Below are 19,411 nucleotides of genomic sequence, written 5' to 3'. Positions count from 1 at the left end.
ATTCTTAGGAAATCAAACCACTTAAAGTAAAAATACATATTCAGAGGTTCACATGGGAATTTCATACCCAGGATATAGAAAATTAAGACTGAAAAAGCACAACATTATGTGTACATATTCTACTAATACAACTTTTATGGTTAGAATTTCCTTATCGAGCCTGCAGTAGTGTGATGGTTACTTCATTGACCGAAGGCAATTCTTGTGCGCTTGAAGCGAAATACTGATTATGTGGGTTCTTCTCCGATGTGACAAACCCCGGTTGTGCAGGCTCCGGCAAGGCGCTCTCACTGCCTAGCATCTGAACGACAGATGACATGGTAGGCCTGTCCTCGGGACGCTGTTGCACGCATAGAAGGCCAATGTGGATGCAGCGGAGCACTTCAGAGACAGTGCGCGAATCGTTCCCAATGCATTCGTCCATCAGCTCCAAAGGCCTTCCTTCGCTCCACATTCTCCATGCCTAAAAAAAATGATGTTTTAGCATATAAGCCATTGTTTTGTTTTATGCAGTATAGAAAAGTTTTTAAAAATTTAGTTCTTTTTTTCCCCTTACATTTCCAATAAGGCTAAGGTTGTGCTTCATATGGTAGAAGCCTTTACTTCTCTTTCCACTCACTATCTCTAGCAGTAGGATACCAAAGCTAAAAACATCTGATTTGACTGAGAATTGGCCTTCAATAGCGTATTCGGGTGCCATATAACCACTATAAACATACAACAACAACAACAAAAGCCTTAATCCCAACTTATAAATGAACATAAATCGAAAAAAAAAAAATAATCATGTTAAAATACCAAAGAGCTGAAGATTTATATATGGACTAATGTCAAGAGTACTTACTATGTTCCAACTACTCTTCTTGTATTTCCTTCAGTCTCATCTCCACCACAACTCCTAGCCAAACCGAAATCTGAGATTTTAGGGTTCATCTCACTATCAAGTAAAACATTACTTGCCTTAAGATCTCTGTGTATGATTCTTAATCTCGAATCTTGATGAAGATAAAGAAGACCTCTAGCAATCCCGCAGATAATGTTGAAGCGCTTGGACCAATCCAACAGCTTGCCGCGTGTTTCATCTACCAAGTTTTTCATTCAAATTATAAAAATTTTGATTCTCAAAAAAAAAAAGGGGGAAATATTACACAATGTGTAAGATATCCATACCAAAAATAAAGAAGTCCAGGCTTTTGTTGGGCATGAATTCATAAATCAGTAACCTCTCTTCCCCTGCAATGCAGCAACCAAGAAGCCTTACAAGATTTCTGTGCTGAAGTTTAGCAATCAAGATCACTTCATTTTTTAACTCCTTCAGTCCTTGTCCAGAACTTCTCGAAAGTCTCTTCACAGCGATTTCTCGTCCATCTATTAATCTACCCTGAAGGTAACATTCGAAGAATGATTTTCTGTTCACTTTGGAAATATCACAGCTGATATATGCTTTATGATTTTAAGGTCCTTATGCAAGCATATTCTGAACTTACTCTATATACAGGTCCAAAACCGCCTTCACCAAGCTTGTTGTCAAGGGAAAAGTTATCAGTGGCAGCAGCTAATGTTGGGAGGTCGAACAATGGGAGCTCGAGATCTTCTTGGTCTTCATCCCCTTTATCTAATTTCTCATTGTTATCTGAAAAATAAAAGGCACAACAAAAACTTTAAGAGTGACTTGAGAAGGTCCTTGAAATTAACAGAGTCTGACATTAGAATAAAAACAAGCATTTGATGTATGCCATTTTCATTTACTATGACATACTTCCTCTTGTTTTACTGCTATTCTCTTTTCTTTTCCTTTTTGTTTTTTTTTTTACATGCCTTTGTGCTTTACATGGAGTTTCTGCAACTTTTTATTGTATTATGTTTTTTTTTTCCCTGCAAAACTTTATTTTCACAAATTAGACAGAAAACTTTCGAACACACAAAACTATCCATAAATTTTAAATTATCTCAAAATTTCGATTAATGGATACAAAGTCGACTCTTGGGGTAAAAGTTTTCCGCAACTGATCAAGAACAGAAGAAAACTCTCATTTTACACGCTTTGAGGCATCGGAATTTGCTACTTTAACAGACTAATCCGTTTGAAGAGTGTCACATAATAGAATTATCATATCTTATTGTTTGATACAATTAAACTGCTTAAATACTTCCTAGACATAGAAGAAAAGCATGTTCATATCTTATGCCAATCAGAATTTAGAGTAACAACTTTACCTTGGAAGTTTCTCCTCTTATTGCAACAGAAGTAGTAAACTAAAAGCATCGCAAGAATCACAACAACGGCAGAGACTATTACCACTCCTATCTTCCACTTCCCACCTTTACCTCCTTCATGAATGATTTCAAAACCAGAGAGAAAAAAATAAATAAATATATAGTCAAATAGAAACAGAGAATTAAGTAAAAGAAAACAGAATCCCAAGGACTAAATAGTAGTAAAAATAGTAACATCATACCAAGCTCTGACGCCGAAACTCGAACATACAAATCCTGCCCTCCACCAGGAATCTGCTTGAAATCAAGAAGATCACCAAACCAGATTGCACACCCTTTACCGCCGTCTCTAACATCGGTATTGGCATAAGCGGTACAAGAACAGTTGCTCAAGCATTTGGTCCTGCATTCCTTCAAAGTCATGTTGTTATCAACCCAAGTATGTGTAGTATCAGGCAATTTCAGCCCTTCATACTTGGCAAATCCATCATTGTTTTGGCAATACTTCTCGGCCCTTTTCCGCTCGCAGCCATGCGACCAGTTTCCCGATCGCCAATTCCCGAGTAATTTAGGCCTGAAGTGCTTGTCCAAGCACCGACAAACCGGGGAATTGGAGAGGCTGCAATATCCATTCCCACCACAAAGGTTATAAGTATCGCACTGGTCCCGCGGAAACGCTGCATACAACGTCCAATTCTTGTCTTTCTCCGACCAAATCAACGACTGACGATGGAAATTCGTTTGGTTCAAGATCATCCTCCCAATAACAAACTCATTCACCAAAACAATTTCTAAGTAGACCTCATTTTCATTAGACATAAAACTGTATTTTAAAAGAGGAAGCGCTTTTGTTGGCTTACCACTATATTGAATACCATTCCAAGGGCCACTTCTCAAAAACTCTCTCGTCCCATTCCACATAACCGGCTCCGGATATGCATGAAGCATCATTTCCCACGTCAAGTTCCCCGGGGCCGGGTCGTCGGGGCTCTTCCACGCCGATAACCGCCGGTTGAGGCCTGTTTTCAAGTCCCACCCGAGCTTCATTCCCGGCAACAAAGTGTCACAAGGGTAATCAAAGCTTTGCCACAAGTAATTGTTTTTATTTTCATCCAAATCATCTCTCAACACAAGATTTCCATTGTTTAAGAGCTGCAAAGCAGGATTTTGAGCTCTTCTTGTGGAATTTGTGGACCAAACGACGGTCTTGTTTTGGTGGCTCAGAATTTGGAAATTGCCTGTTGTGGCGCTAAACGACAAGACCCCAGATGAGTCGTTGATTGGTTTGATCCTGTTAGCCACCCAAACGACAGTCTTCACCGGGATTTTCTTGTACCAGATTCCCAAGTATGTGTTCTTGGAGTTTCCAGGGCTGAAGAAGCCCAGTTCGAAGAAATCATCTTTCGAAACCAACGAAGTGTTGTCGGAGATGGACTGGGACTGAGAAATGGCGTCTAGTGCAGTGGAGATTTCTGTGAAAGAACAGAGTAAAAGAGAGGTGATAAGCATAAAAGAAAAGTTCTCCATTTTTTTTTTTTTTTTTTTTTGGTGTTTCAAGTTTCTGGGATTTAAAAGAGTAAAAAAGGGGGGAAAAAAAAAAAAAAAAAATTTCCCCTTTTTTTTTTTTTTTTTTTTTGGTGTTTCAAGTTTCTGGGATTTAAAATTACAGATTGATAGTTGGTAAATGGTAATGTATTTTATGGGGGGCGCTTGTAGAGCAGTGGGGAATCGCACGCTGCTGTTGACTTGTGACTAATGTACAGGGACAGAGAATTGACTTGTAATTACAAATTACCAGTTAAGTTTACCTTTTTAGTTTTTGGTTTTCTTTGTCGAGGACTTTTTTCTATAAAGTTTCTTTATTAATAGAATACCGTTAAATTTAATTAAAATTAGATTAAATTAAAAAAATATATAAAATGAATAATTTTAATATAAATTAATGGTTAAGAGTAAAAATTTACATGTAATTTATTTTTCAAAGTCCAACTAGAGAGACTCTTTTTTTTTTCTTATTAGCGTCATTTTTTCCTTTCTTTTATGAAAGAATAAAAGAGATTACTATAAAAAATAAGAATTAAAGAGATTATTAGTCTCATTACCTTCTTGACCTCTTCGTACGAGAATCTTGAGAATCATCAATGGAAATATAAGGAGACGTTTAGTTAGAGGATTCATACCATGATTTGAATCATAATTAATAGTTTGTTACAGTATTTTTTCTTATAAAAATACACGTAAATAAAAAATAATTCTAATCTTATTATTCTAATCCATGAACCAAACGTATTTTAAAAGACGTATCCAATTTTACTTAAGTGATCAATTTGGTTTTTGCTCCACCACTTTACCTTATTAATACTGCGCAATCCATTGATCAGACAGCTGGCACAATCCAAATATGGGGTTATAAAGTATCAAAATTTAAAAAAGAGGAGTAGAAAGGACATTTAAAAACCTTGACATCACGTCATAATCATATGTGAATAATTATTAAAAACATAATCAAATCAGAATAAATGTATATATAGTGAACTTCATAAAAATTTGATAATTAAGAACCATGCATAATTTTTTTTCTTATCCTTGAATTTATGTAGCTAAATTAATTAAGAATTAAGTCTCGTTCATGAACAATGACGACCAATTGTGGTGATATTTTTTTAATCTAGTGGTGCGATATTTGATGTGTTGTTGTTCTGTTCTAATACTAAAATTTACTTCATTTTCCCTTTCTGGTAGTAGATGGTAGTAATTGCACCAACTGCAATAAGTTGGCCAGGAGAAATAGAGGGTGGAAATAAGAGGTTAATCGAGACGAATTGGTTGGAAAAAAAAGAAAATAAAGGCTGAATTTATAGTGGAGAAGACTAATTTACTTCACTTATAAGAACTACGTGTGAACTGTTAGATTAATTTTTTAACAGTTTGATCTGAAATATGAATAATTTTATGTCGCACGATATACATTTTTAATACGAATATATACAGATTTAACTGTTAAAAATTAAACTAATGATCAAAAGTAATAATTTCTATGGGTGGAGTAAAATTACACGTTCTATTATAATTTTTTTTTCAAAAAAAAAAGTTTTTCCATTGACTTGAATTTGTAGTATTTGCTAGACTATATTATAGATTGGGGAAACAGGTGATTGGTTTGCGTATTTAAGAGGGCTGTTAAAGCACAATAATTGACTATAGTGTGAATTCCATGAGTTGAAGAGCAAAAAGTTGAATTTGATGCCACATAAATGGCATGCCATACTTGCAAGGGATATGACTTTTCTTTTTTCTTTTTTCTTTTTGTTTTATTCCCGAATAATGGCAAGGGAAATGACAATTGTTTCTGAAGGAACTCGCCATGTCATGTACTGGAAAGTGAAAACTTTGGAATTTAACGAGGAGATCATGCCATAACGTTCTCTTGGAAGAGACCTGTGGTACACTGTAGTTTCGTTCGCTTTACGGATTAAAATTTTTAATTTAAGTTGAGATATAATATTTTTTTAGAGTTTTTTACTGTAACAGAAAAAGTTAAATGTGATATTTTCTAAGAATTTTTTACTGTAAAAACTTAAAATTAAAAATTCAAATCGATAAAATGAACGAGATCTATGTAACCCAATCTCAATTATCCAATGGAGCACTTTTGTACCTACTTTGGTACAATGCATCTTAAATTTTTGGTTTTTTTTTAATTTACGGATGTCCTCTTAAATTTTTGAATTTGACAACTTAAGGTCCGTTTAATTCGTTGATTTGAGTTTTTAATTCGAATTGAGATGTGATTTTATGTGAGAACTTTTTACTATGGCAAAAAAGTTAAATGTGACTGTTTTTTAGAGCTTTTTACTGTAGCAACACTTAAATTTAAAACTCAAATCGGTGAAATGAACGGGACCTTATTATTCTTTTTCTTTTTTTTATAATTGACTCAATGCAGACTCTATTACAGATTCTATTACATATGTGTTAATCTAAATTTTTAACATGTGTCATACGGCATCGGAAGATATTGATGTTGTGATTTTCATGAACAATTAAGGAGATTGACAATGAAGGTGACACTAAACATCTCAGTGTAAATATTATTTATCTAAATTACAAGGTGATACTATTCACGGCACCACACATTTAAGAAGACACTCCGAAAAGAGTCATCAAAAGCTTAGCCAGTTCGGCGCACCCAAACTCCGCCAAACACAATTATTTATTTAGTGAATATAGGGCGGACCCAATCTTAGGAGTTCCTATCCATTCTATGGAAAAGAAATTTAAAAAATATTGGTCTTAGTTACCTTTGTTGTATGGTTTATGTACTATTTTTGATCCTAGATTAAAATTAGACGGTTTAGAAAGTGATTTAGAAAACTTAGGTGAATTTTTAGGCATCAATTGTTCAGACCAATTTACAACAATAAAAGAAAAAATATTTTTGATCTATAGTAAATATGAAAATAGGATTAGAAATACAAACTCTGGAGTACAAGAACCACAACAACAAGATGAAAATCCGTATTCATTCTTGAATGTTTTCAAGTTGAAAAAGAAGAAGAAGACAACTAAAAAAGAAGTTAGGAGTGGATCTTCATCAATAGGTGGCAACGGCGGCTTCAAGAGCTTATGGCGTACCTTAGTGAGAGCTTAATAGTCGACGGTACTAGAGAATCATTTGAATTATTTCAATGGTGGAGCGCACGAGTATTAACTTGGCCAATCCTAACTTGATTGGCAATGGATATATTTTCTATCTCAGTCTCCACTGTTTCATCCGAACAAGCCTTCAGTACGACATGACAAATACTTGAGGAACGGCAAAACACATTGCAAAGGGACATTGTTGAAGCCTTGGTCTGCATTAAGAATTGGGATCGTGCTGATCAACGTCTACAAGATACAATTTCGCCGGCAAGTCAATAATGGATCGATGAATTTAATAGATTAACATTTAATTTTAAAGACGATCATTCAGCTTCAAATTAAATTGTAAATTTGTAATTTGTAAATATGTATTTGCTTTTGACATTGTAATTGTATAACTTTGTAGGTTTGTAAAATTTGTAATTCGCCACAAAATAATTGCACTCTTTTTTCCTTACCAAGTTTTTATCCTAATTGGATTTTTCTTGGTAAGGTTTTTAACGAGGCAATCATGAATTACGGATTTAAAAATGAATATACAAAATTAGTTTATTAAATTGGGTTAATAATGTGTGTTGAATGTTGATTTTAGTTTTTATAGAATTTTAACACAAAAAATAAATTAATAATTATAAAAAATAAAAAATAGAAAATTTTTTTTTGGCATTTCGGGCGGGCTCGGGCTGCCTGGCCAGGCTCGGGCAGCCAAATACAGGCCCGTGGCCCGTCCACGGGCCTTCTCGGGCTCAGGCGGGCGGCCCAAAAATTTTGGCCGAGTCGGGTCGGGAATCGGGTAAAAAATCGGTCTTTTCGGGTGGTCGCAGGCGGCCCGTCTAAAATTCTAACACTATATACGGTACGACAAAAGCAAAGAAAAATACCTATATACAATTTTTTGTAATAGTCAACGAAATATGAAAAATAAGATTTTTGTTATAGATTTCAAAATTGGAAGTTCATATATTAGGGAGTTTCTTTGTTAGTTCTATAAAACATGAACTATTAATGATTTTTTACTTTTAGTCCTTAGATTTGTACTAAAAACTGTTTATGAAGCCAAAACCGATGCAGCAAAAATGGAATTTTCTTTTTGTTGAGTGGCGCAAAGCGAACAAAATCCGCTTTGGAGTAATTTCCGACTCTACATATTTTTTTAATCTGATGTGGTTTGGATCAGATAAGACGGCTAAAAACAGAGAGTTCCATGTAGTACATCTTTTTTAAACCTACCATAAAAACTTCCTACGGAATAAGGGTGTGTTTGGAACCACCTTGGTTTGGTGTAAACAATGTTTTCTCTCATAAAAAAAATTTGAATTTAAACAGTTATATTGCAGTATTTTCTCTCCCAAAAATTTCAAAAATTTGAAATCTAATTCAAACCAACTGATTTGAATCGACCTTTCAAATGGGCACTAAGGGGTTCTTTATTTGGGAATATGACATATTAGTCTGTGGGAAAAGAAAATTTGAAATTTACTGTAATCGTCAAACTTTTTTAATCAATTTATAAGGGCCCCTTTGTATTAAGAAGTTTTGATTTAAAAGGGTTCTACTTCAAAACTCAAATGGATGTTTCAGTAGAATCTTACTTCTTGATGAATCTTAGCATAATCATTGTGGTTTAGTAAATTACTCCTGAACTTTTAATTTTGATAATCAACTTTTTAAACTTGTAAAATTGTTACAATGTGTCTCATTTTATTAAATTTGCTCAAATTTTTTACTATATTTAAGGGATTAAAAGTTGAGAAATTGAAAGATTTGTGTTAAATTTGAATTCGGATGTTGGAATCTTTCATCAACTGTGCATTTTTTACACAAATTTAAGACAAGCATCATCAAAATGATGCACATATTGCAACAATCTTACAAATCGAGAGGAAAACTTACCAAAATAAAAAATTTGAAGGACAGGTTGATAAAATCATGCAAGTTTATGGGGCAATTAAGTAAAATACTCTTTGAGTAAAATCAGACTAAAGAAGTCTATAGTCTCCATTTGGTCTGTTGCGTCAGCTTGGACTACCTTAGATTAAAAAACAAAAAAAAAAAAAAAAAAAAAAAAAAAGCCATTTTTTAAAATAAGAATATGCCTTTTTTTAAACTAATTAACAAAAAGAAGAAAAAGTTATTTTTTGAAATCTTTTCTTATTTTTCTATTTTCATTGGAAGAATGAGTCAATTGTTAATGTTATTGTAAAGAATTATTTTTTGTTTTTCACCTAGAATAACTATAAATACATTTTATATTCAGCAAAAGAACTATAAGAGAGTTGGTCCAACAATATGTTACAATATCAAGTCCAACTTCAATAGTTGTACCAACCTTAAAATGTTGATATTACGTTCCACACAATATGCAAGAGAAACTATACTACTAAATAACTTTAAATTATTCTCCTTAAAAAAAAGGAAATTTCTCTAACATACAATGAAAAATCAACCACCAAAATGGCTCTATTTTCAGCCATCAAAACTATATCAAGAACTGCCAATTTTGTATATTTTTTAATCTAATCTAATTTTAATTAGATTCGACGGTCAAAAAATTTCTATGTCGATACAAAAGACCTACACTTAAAAAACTTTTAAGTATGATAAATATAAGAGAAAAAATTAAAAATACCACTTAAAATGGTAAAATATATTATTTATGTTACTTCACTTAAAAATAAAAGATATTATATATGTTATTTCACTTAAAAATAAATAATTGTCATTTAATTAATAAAAAAAATAAAAGTACACATTTGCACTCAATTATTTAATATGATAAAAATAATAAGTCCGTACAAAATCATAACAAACATGTAATTTCCTCAAAATATATATTATAAATCATGTATATAACTTAAAAAGTATTATAAGGGGTAATATTCATGACTAATACAGCTGCAAATTTGGTTACTAGCAAGTTTCTAGAACTACATCTAGAAGAACTTCACACCCAAATGATTTTTCCTAATATCTTGAGTTGACAAACAATTGATTTGGTTAGACGTGCAAAGATAATATCTTAGCCGAAAAGTCAAAGTCGTCGGGGCATAAAATTTCCTCCCTAAGTAGTCAACAAATTAGGCTGAGTATGACAATATTCCAAAAGGAAGCCGGCAGTTTCCACGGAAAACGACAATTTATCTACTCACCAAAGACTTGAAAAATCACTACTCTGCAAGTGATTTGGATGCATATTTCAAAGAAAGTTGTATAAAATCTTCCACTCATGAAAATAAAAGCTCATGGGGATGGGAGTTTTATAAAAATTAAATAGTTGTATGAAAACCTTTGCATCTAAAGGTGGGAACTTTTATGGTGGAAAAAATTATTTTGTTTCGACTTGTTTAATTCGTTTATTTAAATTTTTAATTTGAATTTATATGTAATTTTATGTGAGAATTTTTTATTGTAATAAAAAAATTAAATATGATTATTTTTAAAAATATTTTACTATAATAAAATTTAAATTATAAACTCAAATCGATAAAATGAACGAGTCATTACTTTTTTTTTTTTTGCTCATCGGTGAAGAAGATTACTTTAGAATGATCTTTATTATCTCCTCAAAAAGAAATAGGAAAAGAAAAAGAAAAAAAAGAAACCTACTAGCAGGTTCTTCAACATCAGTACTATGAACTCGCATTAGTGGGACCTACTCATTGAAAAAAATAGTATCCGACGTTATCTTATTTGCTATCTTACACCATTATTCATGATGGACCCACACTTAGGAATCTACTCATGGATACCATTAACCTTTTTGAGAATTCTACGGGAGGTATGAAAAAATACTCTTTAACACTATTTGTATCAGTTTTTGAGGCTTTATCAGAAGAACTCCTAAATTTCAAATATTTTTTTATGAGACTTTGACCCGATCACACGTTTATAGTTATAAACTAATCGTAGTTGTTGTTGTTTTCTTTTTTTCATTTTTTTTTAAGTTCATCCAGTAGGAAATAGTACCATCAGATATGAAACAAAACAAATAGGCTAACACTAAAAATGTACCTGTTTACACAACAAATTAACATGTTTCTTTTTTTGACACTACAAATAAACCAAATCCTATCGAGGCTCTAGAACTGATATGGATATATCGCATGTAGAAGAGGACTGTGGCTTACTGGACGAATGATCTCCTTCTAACTTGCAATCTGTCTCCATGAAATAGCCTGGTGGTTTGGGCTGAGGCAAAGAACTCTCACCACCCAACATCAGAACAACCGTTGACATGTTCGGTCTATCGACCGGACGTTGTTGAACACATAAGAGACCGACATGGATGCAACGCAACACTTCCGGTAGATTTTCATCCGACTCCACCAGACGTGCATCGATAAGTTCGAGTGCTCGACCTTCCTTTAGGAATGTCCATGCCTAAAAATAGAAAGAATCAACATGACAATATGAAACACAATTAAGCAAAACAATGAAGGTTTTTGGTAATTTACATGTCCGATGAGGGTAACGCCATGGTTCTCATAGTGAAATCCTCTGCTTCTCTTTCCGCTTATGATCTCCAACACCAATATGCCAAAGCTAAAGACGTCGGATTTTATCGAGAATAGGCCGTCAAAAGCGTACTCGGGCGCCATATAGCCGCTGCCATAACATCATTTACAGTGAACAATGAGCCAAATGTATTTGTAATGTGCATAATTGAATTCTAAGAAAATCAAACGGTGTGGCAAGAGTTACTCACTAAGTTCCTACGACTCTGCTTGTGTTTCCTTCTATTTGATCTCCTCCGAACATTCTAGCCAAGCCAAAGTCTGAAATTTTGGGGTTCATTTCTTTATCCAGTAAAACATTACTAGCTTTAAGATCTCTATGTATAATTCTCAATCTGGAATCATGGTGGAGATAGAGAAGTCCTCGAGCAATTCCACATATTATTTGGAAGCGCGTGGACCATTCTAATATCTTGCCTTGTTTTACATCTGCAAATGTAACATCAACATTTAATCAACACAATCCAGGAATATAATAGCAATAAAAAAGTCTTTCAAGTTCTAGGTTCAGATTTATTCTGACCAAAAATGAAAAAGTCAAGACTTCTGTTGGGCATATATTCATAAACCAGCAATTTCTCTTCTCCCTGAATGCAGCAGCCAAAAAGCTTTACAAGATTCCGATGTTGAAGTTTGGCAATTAGTTTTACTTCATTCATGAACTCGTTGACGCCTTGTCCAGAACACATTGATAGCCTCTTAACAGCGATTTCTTGCCTGCCTTCAAGCATACCCTAAATTCCCACATGAAGTCTTTGCTTATTTCAAAAGAAGTAAAAGCAATAATGTTCTTAAACTGACGTATATATGAGAAGCTTACTTTGTATACAGGTCCAAAACCACCTTCCCCAAGCTTATTATTGAATGAAAAACAATTAGTGGCATTAATAATTGTAGGTAAGCTAAACAATGGGAGCTCCAGGTCATCTTCTTGGCCTTCATTTCTACTTGCCATTAGATTTCTCTCTGTTTCTTCTAATATAGTAGAGAAAAAATTGTCATCAGATGAACAATTTGTACATAGACTTTTAGGTTACTTTGCAAATTAAGTAGGAAAAATTGCAAGAAAAAGCAATTAAGATATCTAGTATGCTAAATAAAGATTCTCTCCCTAGAGATGCACAATTAATAGTGGACGAATGCTTGAACAATGTTAGGGACACTAACTCCATTACCAATTTTTTTATAAGCTTATATGCCATGCGAGTTTTTATTATTTTATCAGTGTTCAAAAGATTGGCACGTCAATTAAAAGTAAGAGACTACATCTATTAGTAAAAAGATGATAGCTCAGTGTCACATAAGTTGGTACGGAAAATTGAGATTTAGAGTTGGTGTTCCCTAGCACTGCTAATACTGGATTATGTTCTTGGTTTCTAGTTGAAATTACTTAAAATAAGGACGCAACATAAACTTCTCTCCACTTGTTAAGTTTCTGAAAACAGAGTGTTTAAGAAACCTTCACAATCTCAATTACATTTATTTGGGGCTAAACCAACTAGTTAGCTTCTTTCTAATCCAGTGACATTATTTTACTTGACTACATTCATTAACCTCATAGGCGTAGCTACATACTTTCCCATAATGTAGCATTAATATTTGATACAAGAATCACATTAGAAAATGAGAAGAGTCAATGAATTTAATAGCAAAAAAAGGCTTTTAAGAAGATTATAATAAAAGTAAAACATACCAGTTATTTTCCTCCTTCTGCAAATGTAACAGCCTACCAAGACCATCCCACAAACTACTCCAATGACCACAGCTACAGCTATCACTGCTCGCTTCACTGTACGATTACTTTTCGCTTTTTCTTGGTTATTTCAACACAAAAACAAGAGGTAAAATCAGATTAAGGCCAATGAGAAACATTTCACATTCTGCAGAAGCAAGTATCAAATCATTACAGAAAAAGAAAAAAAAGAAAAAAAAAAAAAGAAGAGGTGTGTACCTAGTTCTGAAGCCGGCATTCGAATATAAAGATCTTGTCCACTGGAAGAAAATTGTCTAATATCTAATAGATCGCTGAACCACATAGCGCAGCCACTGCCGTCTCCTCTGATATCCGAATTGCTATAAGCCATACAAGTACAGTTGCTCAAGCATATGGCCCTGCATTCCTTTAGATTCATACTTGCATTCACCCAAGAATGCTCAGCATCAGGCAATTTCAAGCTCGAGTATTTCACAAACCCGTCACTCGCTTTATCCTCACAACTCAAGGGAACATTTCTAACACATCCTCCAGACCAGTCCATCAAACTCCATTTTTCTTGATACTTGGGTGTAAATCCATCTAGACATTGGCAAACCGGATTCTCGTTTATGATGCATTTCCCATTAGCCCCGCAGAGACCGTAGTTGTCGCAGTAGTCTCTCGGGACTGAATTGTAAGTCTTCCAACTCTGCTCGGCCTCCATCCAAGTCAAGCGTTGGCGGGAAAGAGTCGTTTGGTTCATAACTATCCTCGAGATCACCGACTTATTCTTCAGATGGTACGTGTAGTAGACCTCCTCGTCATTGGAAACAAATTCATAGTCAAAAACAGGATTAGGCCTTAAATCCGGCGAGCCACTAAAGCGAAGGCCAATCCAAGGCCCCGTTCGATAAAACTTCACCTTTCCTCTTCGGATCATTGGCTCGGGGAATGAATGAATCTTTGCATTAAGCTCAATCCCATAAGTGAAGTCTCCAGGACAAGGATTATCCCAACTCTTCCACGCCGATAACCGCCTTTCGAAACCCGTCCTCAAGTCCTGCCCTATTTTCATCTCGGGCATGTTGTTGTCACAAGGATAGTCAAAGCTTTGCCACAAATAGTTCTCCGAGTTTCCATCTTCCTCATCTCTCAGTACAAGATTCCCAGAATCTAGGAGCTCTACTATCGGTTTCTTGGCTTCTTTCGACGAATTTGTAGACCAAACGACACTCTTGTTATGATTCAAAAGCACAAGATTTCCTGTGTCGTTTATCATCAACAAGCCAGAGGAATCATTGATTGGACTACATCTGTTTGCAACCCAAACGACGGTTTGAACCGGGATGTTTTTGTACCAAATTCCGACATAACGATTAGTGGAATTGCCTGGAGTGAAAAAACCCAGTTCAAAGCTTTCTCCATTGGAGACCAAAGTTGTGCCATCACTGCTATTAATGGACTCCGACGGTCGAATACTGTTAAGTGCAAATGATTCGTTGCACAAGGAAAACAGCAAAATGGCTGTAAAAAAGGTAAAAGAAATCGTGGCCATTTAAAAAAAAAATTATTTGTGTAGTTGTTTGATCTCTTAGCTTGGTGGGGTAAACTATAGATAGATTATTGTGGTTTGAGATTGGGGAAGAACTGCCGTGGAGAAGAAGAAAATGGAAGTGAAGGGAGAGCCTTGTTGGTCAACATGGCTTGGTTGACCAGACAAGAATTAACAATGTTGTGGGGTGCTTGTTTGTAATAAGTTACTGTAAGTTGGGAGGATTTTTGTGTCCATTGGAATTTAATAATTCTAATGAAGAAGGTCATGTAATAATGTAATGGGACAACATAAAGTATTTGCCGCTTTGAATTTGATTTGAGGGACCATGATGAAAATGAGATGCTTTTATTTTTTTTATTTTTTTGGGTGGCGGCTAAAAAATGTTGGTGACCTTTTAATTCTAAAAAAGCAAAAAACAGAGATGGAAATTGTAGTGGTAATTCATTTTAGGACTTTCGCCTTTCTATCGGTATGGTCAATTTTTAACCGTTAAATCTAATTAAGAACATATTAGATTAAAAAAATATATAGAATAGACTGTTTTTTATACAGATTTAATAATTAGAAAGTATGTAACTAACGGTAGTTTATTTTTTCTAATCATACCAAAAAAACTCCCAACATTTTAATAATTGTGTTCCTGTCAACCCTTTATTAATAATATTAGTACATATCAACCTAAACATGATCTCTTTATTATACCCGTTAAAGATGTCAATCTAAACATACACTTATTAAAAATATCAGCCAGCATAACCCGTTTAAATTTATATATTACTTAAATAATTAATACAACTATTTTAACATGATTATAAGAAGTTTGACAGATTCATTGGTTAATTTATCTTTTACTTCAAGTAAAACAAGTTACCTACGAAGTTTAGAATTCATATTATTTTGTATCTAATTTGTGTTAGGCTAGTCAAGCTGAACACGTCTTGTTTATTAATGGTATTAACGTTATTGACTCAAACCTATTACTTAGTAAATCAGTTATTTTGTTTTTAGTTATTTGTAGAGTTGTTTTGTTATGGGTAAGAGAGGGTGCCGGGAAGTGAGGAGGAAAATGCGAGTTGGCTAAAGGGCCAAGCACTATGGTTCTCGATCGCATCCTTGGATCCTTTCAACGCCACTTCTATCACCTGGTCATTTCTTTACTAAGCCTCATTACTGATAAATTATCTGGTTCTCCGTCAAATGACGATTTTTCTTCTTGTTTTTCTTTCTTTTAACTCACTCATATACCGCAAACCTAATCCAAAAAGTCCTACATTGTTTTAACATCTCATGGTTGGTGAAAGTCACCATCAATTACATGTTTGATCTCTGATATTGGTGGTGAAAAATGTTAGATAGATTATTGTGGTTAAGATTGGGAAAGGTGTGCCGTGGAGAAGAAGAAAATGGAAGACAAGAGTGTTGTTGTTCAACATGGCTTAGTTGACCAGACAAGAGTGAATAAAGAATTTTGTGGCGTGCTTTTTTTTTTTTTTATAATTTTTGTCCATTGGAGTTAATATTCCCATCAGAAGGGTGGTCATGGAAATCGGAATGTAATGGAACAACAAGAGCTATTTACGACTTGAATTTGAGAGACTTTGATGATAGTCAGATTAGTAGAGGAAGGGTGGGGAAGGGGCGGCTTGAAAATGATGCTGGCGAGAGCTATTTGTTTTTGTTTTGTTTTCTGTTTTATGGGACATAGAGGCAAAATGGCCTTTTTTAGGGGTTTTATAATAAATGGCTAAAGTTTCCTAAAATTAGGAAAATGAGTGTGTGTTTTTTATTTTATTTTATTTTATTTTTATTAATTTAGTGGTAAATAACTGATTTAATTCGTCTATTACTGATTAATTTAGAAGTCTATCATTAATTAACTTAGCGATCTATGACCGATTAACTTGATAATTTTTTTTATTATTAATCAATATCACTAAGTAATTAATAAAAATTAGTTAGTAGTTAATTAATTTTAATCAACAAATTGCAAGTTTATTAGTGATAAATAATCAGTAAATTAATAATGAATTGATCAATTATTAATTGACTATTATAGAAAAACGACAATTTTCTTAAAATAAAAAAAGTTCCACCATTTATTAAAAATGCCATTTGCCTAATTTTCTCTTATTTTATTTTGTTTATTATTATTATTATTATTTTGCTGGAAAGGCATTTGAGTTACAATATAAGATATTTCGTTTGTGAGCAAATTAAGTATTACATCGTTCAAGTAAAATAAAATAAGAATAACCAGTGGTTCAGCTTTTTTAATTAGCCAAAAAAAAAAAAAACCTAGTGTTACACATAATTGCCATCCTAGTGTCATTATTTTTGTTTTAGGTTATTAATACTATCAGTCTCCGAATTATGAGAGTATTGTGTCACTTTAATTTATGTACTTTTGATCTCGACAAATTAGTCTTTGAATTTTTATTCATATGACCATTTTGGTTCTATATAGTGAAATCGACAAAGGATTTCAAACATGTGGAATTTTTAAAACGGTCATCAATAAAGTAACACTATTTTATTTCTGTCGCTATTGTTAAATTTATCTTATATCTATAATAACTTATAAGTTATCTTTTTATAATCTATAGGTTATTTTTCGTAATCGGCAGATTATCACTTCGTATCTTGCATGTTATTTTTTATATTGACATCAAAATTTTGTATAGTGACATTAATAATAGAGTTGAAAAAAATAATAGCTAAACTCGCAACTCATTACAGTTAGTAAAAAACCCTAAAGAACAAGAACATTTTGCACTTAAAAAATTAGTTATTTCGTAAATATTTCAAGTATTATGCAATTGGAATGTGATTGCGTATCTTTGATAAATTTTTAGAGGTCATTCTCTAACTTTAGCGTCATGAGCTAAAATTGTCAAAAAATAAGTTTGTAAAATAAATTATCAAAATTGAAGAAAAATCAAAGCTGACATAAGGCTCAGGAAATAATTTAAAAATTTTATTTGAACTTATGTTTAATGGAGAGAAAATTTAAAAGTATCCTCTCAGTTTTGTCTAAATACAGCTTTTACCCTTGAATTTTTTAAAATCTAAAAAGTATTTCCTATGCTTTTGAAAATAGACAAAAAGTATCACTTTTTTTAACTTTTCTGGTTTAGTTTTTTTAAAATGGCCAAATTGTTCTTGTATATCTCATATACTAGTCAAATTTTTGTTGGGCTATGCTACATTCTAAACACTCCTCTTAGATTCCTTTTCTTTCTTTCTTTCTTTCTTTCTTTCTTTGTTTTTTGTTTTTGTTTTTTTTAAATGGCTCTCTTAGGCAATTTACAACACCAATTTGAATAGGGTTCTTTTTTTTTTTCTTATTAAAGTGAAATCTTTTTTTATATAAAAAAAAGATGTAAATTTTTTGTTATATAGTAGTACAGGGCAATTTAGCAAGTTAGTTTATTACACACTACAAAATACACTTTCACCTCAAATTGGCAAAACAATTCGTCATGTTTGCCAAATAGAATTTTAAAAATAGAATTACATCTTTTTTCAAAAAAGATTTCACTTTCTTATTAAAATGAAAAAAGCCAAAAAAAAAAAAAAAACTTGTTCAAATTGGTGCTGTAAATTTTCTAAGAGGTTTACTTCAAAAAAAAAAGAAGAAAATCTAAGAGGGTTGTTTAGAAATTGGTATAACCCAGCAAAAATCATATATATATGGAATATGTAAGAACAATTTGGCCATTTTAAAAAAATTAAACCTAAAAAATTAAAACAAAGGATACTTTTGTATGAGTTGAAAAACACAGAAGATACTTTTAAATTTTAAAAAATTTAGAGATAAAAGTTGTATTTAGACAAAATTAAGAGGATACTTTTTAGATTTTTAATAGAAGTATGAAAATATACCTTATTCTTTTTTTTTTCTTGAAGGTATGCCTTATTCTTTTTAAACAATGATGATATCTAACTATATATATGTGACGCCCCTCCTATGAGCCCGCCACTGTAACTTAAACTTTAACTTGTACTTACTGGGGTTTCTTAAAATTTGCGGAACATTTTTTTTTTTTAATATAAGAAAGAATACTTTCATAATTTGTAACAATAATTTCAAATAAGTGAATCACTAAATTTCTTAAAGCTTTTCTTAATTTCAGTTAAGATAAAACGTTCTAAAAATATCTTTCAAACAGAGCAGCATTTGAACTCCTATTTCAAATACTCTTTAAAAGCCTTTCTAAAACTAGCCAATTCAATCAGGCCATTTAATTTTGACTTTGAAACGGATTTCGTGAGAAATCTTAAATTCAAGTACATCTTAAAGCCCTTTTAAAATCAATCATTTAAATCGTCATGTTTAAAATTTATTTATTTGTTGCTTGCTCTGTTGCAACGTTCTAAAACTTAAATACTCAAAACGAGGGTTGTTAGCTACAACCTCGGTTTCTTTAACATACATATGTACCTATACTTTTTAAACATACATGCTTGAAACCTTTAAATCATATATACATATACATGATTTTTCTTAAACTTACTGCGGAAGATAACTGCGTGAGCGGTATCCATTCCCATCTCCACCATTCGTCCGCCGCTTGCCATTGCCCTTCAAGAATTGCTGATAGGTTTCTTACCTACAGCATGAACATATCTGATTGAGCTTTCGCTCAGCAAGTAGGAACTATATCTCACAAAATAACTGTAAGTACACATGAATAAATATGCATGAGCTGATTATGCTTAATTATGATGTCTTATCATAATCTTATTATCTTATCTTATCTTTCTTACTGATGGGCCCGAGTGCTC

At 32.9% G+C, this 19,411-nt stretch overlaps 2 protein-coding genes across 3 annotated transcripts; both read right to left on the bottom strand.

The window, feature by feature from the left end:
• On the bottom strand, positions 1-3,776 carry LOC21395539 (G-type lectin S-receptor-like serine/threonine-protein kinase At4g27290). Its single transcript, XM_024171700.1, has 7 exons — positions 2,460-3,776; positions 2,218-2,331; positions 1,488-1,633; positions 1,171-1,381; positions 845-1,082; positions 557-707; positions 1-463 (listed from the first exon to the last, which is right to left on the bottom strand). Exons 1-7 carry the CDS (start codon positions 3,742-3,744, stop codon positions 152-154), a joined length of 2,457 nt encoding a protein of 818 aa, XP_024027468.1. The 5' UTR covers positions 3,745-3,776; the 3' UTR covers positions 1-151.
• Positions 3,777-10,836: 7,060 nt separating this feature from the next.
• On the bottom strand, positions 10,837-14,847 carry LOC112093393 (G-type lectin S-receptor-like serine/threonine-protein kinase At4g27290). 2 transcript variants are annotated; one of them, XM_024171698.1, is made up of 7 exons: positions 13,327-14,847; positions 13,069-13,188; positions 12,196-12,350; positions 11,899-12,109; positions 11,567-11,804; positions 11,316-11,466; positions 10,837-11,241 (listed from the first exon to the last, which is right to left on the bottom strand). In XM_024171698.1, exons 1-7 carry the CDS (start codon positions 14,624-14,626, stop codon positions 10,930-10,932), a joined length of 2,487 nt encoding a protein of 828 aa, XP_024027466.1. In that variant the 5' UTR covers positions 14,627-14,847; the 3' UTR covers positions 10,837-10,929. The 2 variants fall into 2 exon arrangements, with proteins under 2 accessions (XP_024027466.1, XP_024027467.1); XM_024171699.1 differs by having other exon boundaries at positions 12,196-12,347.
• Between the last annotated feature and the right edge of the window lie 4,564 nt (positions 14,848-19,411).

The sequence above is a fragment of the Morus notabilis genome, unplaced genomic scaffold (assembly GCF_000414095.1).
Source record: "Morus notabilis unplaced genomic scaffold, ASM41409v2 Scaffold14, whole genome shotgun sequence".
Classification (NCBI taxonomy): domain Eukaryota; kingdom Viridiplantae; phylum Streptophyta; class Magnoliopsida; order Rosales; family Moraceae; genus Morus; species Morus notabilis.
This window is presented reverse-complemented; position numbering and strand designations above follow the sequence as displayed.

Coding starts and splice junctions, on each gene's coding strand:
- LOC21395539 (XM_024171700.1), bottom strand. CDS start 3,744: ATGGAGAACTTTTCTTTTATGCTTATCACCTCTCTTTTACTCTGTTCT. Junction 1,382..1,487: donor GTTTTGGACCTGTATATAGA/GTAAGTTCAGAA, acceptor TGTTACCTTCAG/GGTAGATTAATAGATGGACG. Junction 708..844: donor AGAAGAGTAGTTGGAACATA/GTAAGTACTCTT, acceptor GTATGTTTATAG/TGGTTATATGGCACCCGAAT.
- LOC112093393 (XM_024171698.1), bottom strand. CDS start 14,626: ATGGCCACGATTTCTTTTACCTTTTTTACAGCCATTTTGCTGTTTTCC. Junction 12,110..12,195: donor GTTTTGGACCTGTATACAAA/GTAAGCTTCTCA, acceptor GTGGGAATTTAG/GGTATGCTTGAAGGCAGGCA. Junction 11,242..11,315: donor GCGTTACCCTCATCGGACAT/GTAAATTACCAA, acceptor TTCTATTTTTAG/GCATGGACATTCCTAAAGGA.